The sequence below is a fragment of the Orycteropus afer genome, unplaced genomic scaffold (genome assembly GCF_000298275.1).
Source record: "Orycteropus afer afer isolate SDZICR_OR568_19922 unplaced genomic scaffold, OryAfe1.0 scaffold00123, whole genome shotgun sequence".
NCBI lineage: Eukaryota > Metazoa > Chordata > Mammalia > Tubulidentata > Orycteropodidae > Orycteropus > Orycteropus afer.
This window is the reverse complement of record NW_006921710.1, coordinates 6,065,876-6,074,093: the sequence shown is the minus strand read 5'-3', so window position 1 is coordinate 6,074,093 and position 8,218 is coordinate 6,065,876. Positions and strand designations below refer to the sequence as shown.

The window sequence follows — 8,218 nt, the reverse complement described above, 5'->3', positions numbered from 1 at the left end:
CCACAAGGTGGGGGCTACCGTTATACCTGTTTGACAGATGAGGAAACTGAGGTTCAGAGAAGGGCGGCCACTGCCCAGAGCCCCATATTCAGTGAGCGGCAGGGCCATCTGACCCCCAACCGTGCTCTAAGCCTCTGCTCTGCATACTCCAAAGGATTTTGTGGCACGTGTCTGCTAAGCCTTTAACCATATGCCAGACAGTAAATACTGGACAAACACTAGTTACCACCAGGCTTGTTGTTGTTGTTACGTGCCGTCGAGTCGGACCCAACTCATAGCGACCCCTCCTTGGGTTTCCAAGGCAGTATCACTATGGACGTAGGCATGAGCTTAATGCTGAAGCCTTCAGACAAAAAAGACCAACAGGAGCACCGCAGCCCTCAGCAACCCAGCACCCACCACAAGGGGTGCTGCAAACTCTTTATTGCATACATGACACACAGTCAAGGGTGGGGTTTGGGAAGGACACAGACTTAGGGAGAGCCTTAATCTTTGCCCCTGGCCCAGGGAGGGGGCTCTCCCTAAGACAGACTTTCCCCTACTTCCCTGTCCAAGGTTTAAGCCCCAACTGGATTCCCACTCACAGGGTCTGGCCGGCTGGGACAGGGCAACCATTGAAAACCCCAGGAAAAGAGTGGAAGGGCAGGCAGGCCCAGGACAGAGGGTGGGCGGGCCACCTCCACTGAGCCCGGGGTAGGAGGAGTACATGGCCCTTCTAGGCCTCCCAGAGGAGCTGCTGAACGGAAATTGAGCCTGGGCCTTGTCTCCCAGCCTCCAAGGGCCCTCATAGGTGTTCAGTGTTAGAAGCAAGAGGCCTCAGGGGTAGCCTTGGATGTCGATATTATGGAGTAGACCACCAAGAGGCAGAATGGTGCTGGCCCACAGTACTCAAGCACCACCACACTGGTAGGTGCTGGCCCAAGGGTCCTGGAATCCCGCAGCCAGCGTCCTTCACTTCCCTCGTCTCGGTGGGGATGCTCACTACACTGGGGTGTTCTCCATGATGGCCTTCTCCACCCGCAGATACCAGGGCTGGATGTGTGTGTGACGCATGAGGTCGTCGAAGGCCTCCAGACCCTCCATTACACGCAGCACACCATACACCGCCTGGGTCGGGGGACAGGATTGTCAATGTGGTTCAGTCCACAGCAGGGCATATAGGGCACGGAGGGGGCATCCAGGCCTGCCCTGGCTTCTGTCTGCTGTGCCTGGGGCCTATCACCTCCCCCCTCTGAACCCTGAGAGCTTCATGGCCTGTGAAAGGCCAATTTTGCACCCAGTCTTTGAATGAAGAGCAGAGCATGGCTGGAGGTTACACCCGCCTGGTATCCACACCTCCCTCTCTGGGCAACACCCCCTGCCCAGTTTCCTTTGGGAGAATCTACTCCCTGAGCTTCAGGTTCTGAGGTTTGGAGAGAGAGAACCCCATCCAGGACCCAAGCCTGCCAATCAGTGTGTCCTACCCTGGGCTGCTTCAAGGAGGTACAGCCAAGCCAAGCCCATGAGATGTCCCAGGACTTTTTCTGGGCAAAGCCTAGAGCTGCAGGACTCAGGCCTGCTTCAGGCTGAACCAATTCCAACGAAAGCAGGGTAGAGAGAGGGCGACAGGGAGAGCCCAAGCCCTGGTAACACTACTTGGACCCCTGGATCCAGCCAGGCCTGAAGCCCTGCAATTGTCAGTTATGTGAACCAATGCAGTTCCTTGTAGTTTCTTTATTCCATAAGCCACTCTGAGTTGGGTTTCTGCCCCCAACAACAGATGAAGCCAGCTTCATCATCAGCACTGCCAGTGCCTTCTCTGCCTGGACCCCCTGCCAGAATAAGCTCCTCCATCTGGGCACCCCCACCCCCACCACCGCTCACCAGATCAGCGAGGTTTGGCTTCTGGCCCCCCATGAAGGGTCGGTCTTTGCCCACTGCAGCCACCCACTTGTTGGCAGCCTCATAGAGGTCCTCACGCACGTCGTCCTGGAGGTGGTGCCTTGGGGGGGGAGGGGGAAAGCCCATCAGGGAAGGTCCTGCCCCTTCTAGGTAGGAAGCCAGGACTCCTTTGGGGATAGCAGGAAGGCCTAGGGCCCAAGGTCCCACTGCTGCACACCAGGTGAAGATATCACACGAAAGAGCGCAAGAGGCCTCTGTGACCACTGCCCCAGATGGGGAGACCTTGACTCAGGAAGGGCAAGACACCCGACCAAGGTCACCAGCAGAGAGAGGGGAAGGCACAAGGCAAGGGCCTGGGCCTCTAGACTCCCAGACCAGCCCTGCTTCCCTTTGCTGGGGAGGAAGCAATCAGGAGTTCTGGGTTCGAGTCCTGGCTCTGCCAGGATAAGTTGTGTGCCTTCTCTGGGCCTTGGTCTCCCATCTACGTCCTGAGGGGTATGAGAGAATAATTTTTAGGACTGAGAGCCCACAACCCAACACCATAGTCAGAGTTTAAAGTCCAGGGGTCCAGGGGCTTGGGGGCAACAGGCCCCAGACAGACACAGACACACACACACACATACATGTGCACCATCACCTGCTCTTGAGTCGTTTGCTGATGAGGTACATGGCAGCTGCACCCACGTACTTGGCCATGGTGCCCTCCACGGCCCCAAACTTGCCCTCGCGGACAATGTAGTCAAAGGAAGCCAGGGCCTCAGTGGGCGTACGGTACACGTTAGGAGAGATCAGGTGCACAAGCCAGTCATCCGCCCACTGCCGCCACTTCATTTCCTCCCTGCAGGTATGGGAAAGGAGCTCTGGTAGCGTAGTGCCTAAGGCACTTGACTGCTAACCAGAAGGGTGGCGGTTCAAACCCACCAGCCACTCCTTGGAAGGAAGGTTAGGCGATCTACTTCCATAGTGATACCGCCTCGGAAACCCAAGGAGGGGTTGCTGAGTCAGGTCCGACTTGACAGCACATAACAACAACAACAACAGGTATGGAAAGGAGGGAGGGTGGGCCACCAGCTCCAATCCTGCCAGTTGCATCCTCCCAGGCCCAATGAGACAGCTGAAACCAGGTAGACTTCCCAAGCCATGGGCCTGGGGAGTGCTGGGAGCAACACAGGCTGTTGAGATAAGCTACTGTTTGGGTGGGAGGCTGAGGCCTGAGCCAGGATGATGCTACTAGACTCGATCCCAGGCCGTGGCTCTCACCAGCCCAGCCCTCATGGTCTCCCAAATCACTTACCCTCACAGCATCCCCCTCAATCTGGCCCCACTCTGGGGAAGCCCCCACCCTTGATGGATCCCCTGGGCCAGCCCCCTTTCCACTCACGTTCTCGCCTCTGTCCCGCCATATATCCACTGGGCTTCCTTCTCGTCCAGCATGAGCCAGTACTTGTTGCAGAATTCAGTCACCTCCTTGCCCTGGTCGTTAACGGCCTTCATGGGTGGGTAGTAAGTGATGATCTCCTCCAGGGGCTGCCTTGGGGAGACATCCAGAGACTCACCCTAATACCTTCCTAAGGGAGACTAAGCTCTTCCTTCCTCCTGTCTACCCAGCCTGAACCCAGTCCTGGGGTGCAGCCAGGAGTGACCTACCAAGGCTTTCCACCCCTCCTGCGGTGACACAGGAAGCCGTGCAACGAGAGAGATTTGGGGTAGACACCGGGAGCATTTCTCTGACAAAGGAGATGTGTACGGGCAGGAGTGCTGTGTCTCAGGGCAGGACACCCACGGCCCATTCTGGAAATCTCAGCAGCAGCCCCACCCTGCTCCCATGCAGGCAGGTAGACCTCCTTGGAGGCACGAGAGCAGAAGAAATGCATGACCAGCCTGGGCCTCCAAAAGCTCCTTACCCTGACACCAGGTAGGTCTTGAGGGTGCTAATGATGACAGAGGAGTCATTCAGTTGTTGCTGGAAGAGAAGAAGTTGGTTTGGCTCAGCAGTGTTCAGCTGGCTGCTATCAGGATCGCTGGGCATGCTTCAATACCATGGCAAGATACTCTGAGGAAATGGTCACATGGGACTGGGCATAGTTTCTCCATTCATGGGGGTTCAACCCGAAAACCAGTGCCTACTGAGCTCTCCTCCTCCCCTCCGGACCCAGTCTCCACCCTCAAGGGACCTATCCTGGGTAAGGGAGACTCAGGTGTGGCTAAGGGGGAGGAAGGATGGGGAGGACTCAGGGCCTGAGCCACTGGCCCATTCACTGCCTGGCTTCCTGAGCATGAAAGGGCAGGTGGGCCCCTTGAAGCTACATTCTAGGTACTAAGTACTAGGTGCCAGGCATTTCATAACCACAGTGCCTACAACCTAGAGATAAGTTCAAGATGATTAATGAAGAAACAAGCCCAGAGAGGCTACATGACTTGCCCCAAGTCACACAGCCACTAAGCAGCAGACTCAGGCCTTGAACCCAGACTGCCCTGACTTCAGAATTCATGTTCTTAAGCTCTATGTGTTCTGCCTCACTTAGAGCCAGCTGGTGTTCGGTGTGGATGGGGAAGAAAGGGAGCCAAAATTTATTGAGCATCAACTGTACACCAGCTACTTTGTCCTCCCAGTCCTCAGTGGAGGCCCAGCAAATCTACGGCTACAGAGTAGGGCCAGACTCAGGGTGCCTGATGCAAGCCTGAGGCTGTCCTGGGCTCTGGAATTAACCCGAGACAGGATGGAGGTCAGAGAGAGGATTCCCTGAGGCTCACCAAGCAGTCTCCTTCCTGGGCCAGCAAGATGGGCACCTTCCTGTAGGAGGAGAACTTGATCTCAGCCTTGCGCACGGGGTTCACCTCCACCACCTGGTAGGGCAGGGCGTGGAAATCCAAGAAGGCTCGGACCTTGCTGCAGAAGGGACATGTCTTGTACTGGTATAGGGTCAGCTGCAAGCGGTTTGACAGGGACAGCTGGATGGGGAAGAGATAGAAGGGGCATCTGAGAGGCCAGCGCACCCGGGCCCAGGCCCCACCTCCAGCAAGCAAACATGTATTTTCCAAGGAAATCTGAGGTGATCCTGAGACGATCTGGAGGAATGAGGGGAGTTGCAGTGAGAAAAGGAAGCATGGGTAGTTGGTTTGTATAGTGGACAGCTTGAGTTCAAGACCCCAACTAGCAAACTTCCCAGGGCAGGAAGCTCAGTATACATTGGTGGTCTACAGAGAAGGAATCTTCTGGCTTCTGTCCAACATTGGAGGATACTTCCCCTCTCCCATCCCAAGGGGACATCAGACAGTCCCAGACTGTGCCCCCCAGATACAAAACAATTGCTTCAACTTGGGACACCCACCCTTACTTTCCAGCTGCAGGCTCAGTATTTGCCAGAGTGGGGTCTACCTCAAATCTCCAGTGGGGGAGTGTTGTATCCGGGTCACAGGCCTGGAATCTGCATTTTGGTAAGAATGTCCCCAGGTAAACTCACTGCACATTCATGATTGAAAACCACGGCTGTAGGTCACCTCCTTCAAAATTCAGATGGGAAGCCAAGGCCAGGACCGTGGAGGTAGATGGAAATACAGCTCGGCCAGTTCTCTCCCCCTGAACTTACCCCACTTCCCCTGGGTCCAGGAAACTGACGCCTTGGGGGTGAGGGTAGTGCCAGAGCAGAGAGGAGCCAGCTGTGTTGGTGCTGAGTATCATACAGTGTCTCAAGGGGTCAGGGCCACACCCAGCTGGTGGCAAACTTCCTCACTCCTCCCTATCTCAGGCTAGATTCTAATAGTCTTCAGTATCATGAAAATACTAATAAATCACAGCCTTAGGGTTTGGGGGTGTTGAGGTGCAGACAAAATGTTAAGGAAATGATAACCTGAAAGCAACTTTCTCTTTTGTGTGAGCTCAGAATCTTTCAATCAAACAAATCCTTCAAAAACACTTTGTTGTTATTAATTGCAATTGAGTCAGCCTTGCCTCCTAGCAGCCCCATGTGTTGCAGAGTAAAAGTGCACCATAGAGCTTTCAAGGCTGTGACCTTTTGGAAGCAGATTTCCAGGCCTGTCTTCCGGAGGCGTCTCTGGATCAGGCCTATCTTCTGAGGTGCCTCTAAGTAGGTTTTAACTGTCAACCTTTCCAGTGTTTTAAGTTTGCGCCACCCAGGGAGACCCTAAAACACTTCAGAGAAACGATTTTAAGAGAAAGACAATTCTAGGAAGAGGTTATCAGTGAACGCCCCCATTTTACACATGGGGACCGCTGCAGGCTTGGAGACTTAAAGTCATTCGTCCAAGGTCACTAGCGGGCTAAGGAGGCAGACCCCATTCCACGGTTCCCCCGGACTCCCCAGGTTGGGTGCCGTCCAACCCCAGTGCCCCCACCCTTGGCCGGATCTAACCAGTCCTAACCTGTGCAGCCGAGCACTCCGCGCCGAGGTCCTGGGTGCGCAGGTGCCACCGCGCGGTGTGGTACAACCCCAGGGCGCCTCCCAGAGCAAGCGCCGCGGCTCCCAGAAGACGTGGGTTACCTTTGCGAGCGCTGACGGCGGGGCCGGGGCTGCCCGTCGTCCCAGCGAGACCTGTCCGGCTCTGCGCCCGGAGCCCAAGCCCCGGGCTGCAGCCCAGCCTCCAGGCCGGAGCGCGCCCGCGGGACCACAGCGCCCGCGCCACCAGGGCCATGTTCGCTCCGCAGAGCAAAGGGGCGCCGCGGGCGGGCGTGCGAAACAAAGACTTCCCGAGGCTCCGGCTCCTCTTAAAGGGGCTGGATCTAGGGTGTCAGGCGGGTTGCCAGGGGCTACGATGACGCCGAGAGGGGTTGAACAACCCTCCCGAGATTGTGAGCGCGCTCCATGCCCAAGTACCAAATACCTTTCGGAGCTGCAGAAACACCAGAAGGTGTTTGGAAGTAGGTAAATTTCTCCATATATATGGTGACCCTTGGCCAAATGCGTGGAATAGCCGGGTGCTATTCCTGGGTCTGCTGCGTAGCTTTTGAGCCCTAGCTTCCTCGTCTACAATACATGGTTAGTAACTCCTACTTGGTAGCGCAGGTAGCCCTGGTAGCCCAGTGGTTAAAGTGCTGGGCTGCTACAAAAGGTAGGAACCCCTAAAATGCTCTGCGGGACAAAGATATGGCAGTCTGCTTCTGTAAAGATGGGGGGAAAGAAAAAAAAACCTCTGCAAAAGAAAATGAACCGAAGCCCTTCAGGGTGTCAGGAAAAGGGCCATGGTTTTCAGGTCAATAAAGGTGGCCAAACCTGCAAGACTTGTCACCCAACCAAGTAAGTGGTGGAAGCGACTCAGGGCTCTTTCTGCCCTCCCGCACTATTGCTCTCGTGGCTTGAACCATAAACATTTCCCAAAGCTACTGGAGGCCTTGGGAACCACGTGTCTCATATTTCTCCCACGCGGAGGGTCCGGCTGCCCACTTGGAAGTCCCTCGGACACGATGAGGTAAGCGTGGAGTTCCTCAACTCTTCCTGCTCTTCTGCTGGGCTCACTCTCCCTAGAGCAGTGCCTAACCCTCCACGGTCTAGGATTCTCCGCGGGCAGCCGACTTAGCCCAACAATGCTACCGGGAGAGGGGAAGGTCTCAGAGTAGGAAGGGCTGGGCTGAAATCTGAAGCCGAGACAGGCTGCAGACGGGGCGGAGACGGAGTCTGGTGGGGGGGCGGGGACAGAGCTCGGGTAGCTGTGCCCGAACCAGGCGAGCCCAGAACTGGAACTCTGCGACAAAGCTCTGGGGGCGGGGCTTGGGCCTCCATGCTGGGTTCCAGTTCAGAGTTTGCCTGTGCATCCTCGACCTTCCGCCCCTAGAGGGCGTTCCGTGCGACAGTGCCAGTATTATTGCATTGTCTTGCAGTCTTTGTGGCACCCTATGTCAGGCCCCACTGGGGACCTGAGCATGCCGGTGCGAAAGGCTAGGACGACAGCTTCGGGGAAGCGGGTGACAGAGGGAGCCGTTGAAGCGCGCTTTGCCTTTCCAGGGGTGCCTTCCTGGGACAGGGAATTGACGTCGAGAAGGGATCAAAGAACTCTTCTCTTCCCACCCTGAGTAGGTTGCCGAGTTGCAGGCGCTGCCTCGGTTGTGCAGGGCGAGCGCCTGCAAGCGGGTTCCTGAAAACCGCAGCATTGGACAACCGTGGGCGATCCGCCTGGTTTTCCAGGTGGAGAAACTGAAACATCTCAGGGACACTCGGTCGTTTTGGATTTACTCCAGCCACTTCCTTTAGCCCCTGGAGACCAAGGGACTGGAGGGGGGCAGGGCCGGGTTGCTGCCTGCTTGGATTAGCAGAAGGCGCCCTTGCTTTGCTGAGTCGGCATCCCCTGGCCCCTGGCTTTGCTGGTGTAGGTGTCTAAACCT

The 8,218-nt window shown here is 56.2% G+C and overlaps 1 protein-coding gene across 1 annotated transcript; it reads right to left on the bottom strand.

The window, feature by feature from the left end:
* Positions 1-981: 981 nt before the first annotated feature.
* PTGES2 (prostaglandin E synthase 2) lies at positions 982-6,534 on the bottom strand. Its single transcript, XM_007944367.2, has 7 exons — positions 6,265-6,534; positions 4,636-4,833; positions 3,786-3,844; positions 3,263-3,412; positions 2,519-2,719; positions 1,864-1,981; positions 982-1,107 (listed from the first exon to the last, which is right to left on the bottom strand). The coding sequence occupies exons 1-7, from the start codon at positions 6,532-6,534 to the stop codon at positions 982-984; spliced, it is 1,122 nt and encodes a 373-aa protein (XP_007942558.1).
* Positions 6,535-8,218: the final 1,684 nt, after the last annotated feature.

Coding starts and splice junctions, on each gene's coding strand:
- PTGES2 (XM_007944367.2), bottom strand. CDS start 6,534: ATGGCCCTGGTGGCGCGGGCGCTGTGGTCCCGCGGGCGCGCTCCGGCC. Junction 3,413..3,785: donor AAGACCTACCTGGTGTCAGG/GTAAGGAGCTTT, acceptor TGTCTCCCCAAG/GCAGCCCCTGGAGGAGATCA. Junction 2,720..3,262: donor GGCGGGACAGAGGCGAGAAC/GTGAGTGGAAAG, acceptor CCATACCTGCAG/GGAGGAAATGAAGTGGCGGC.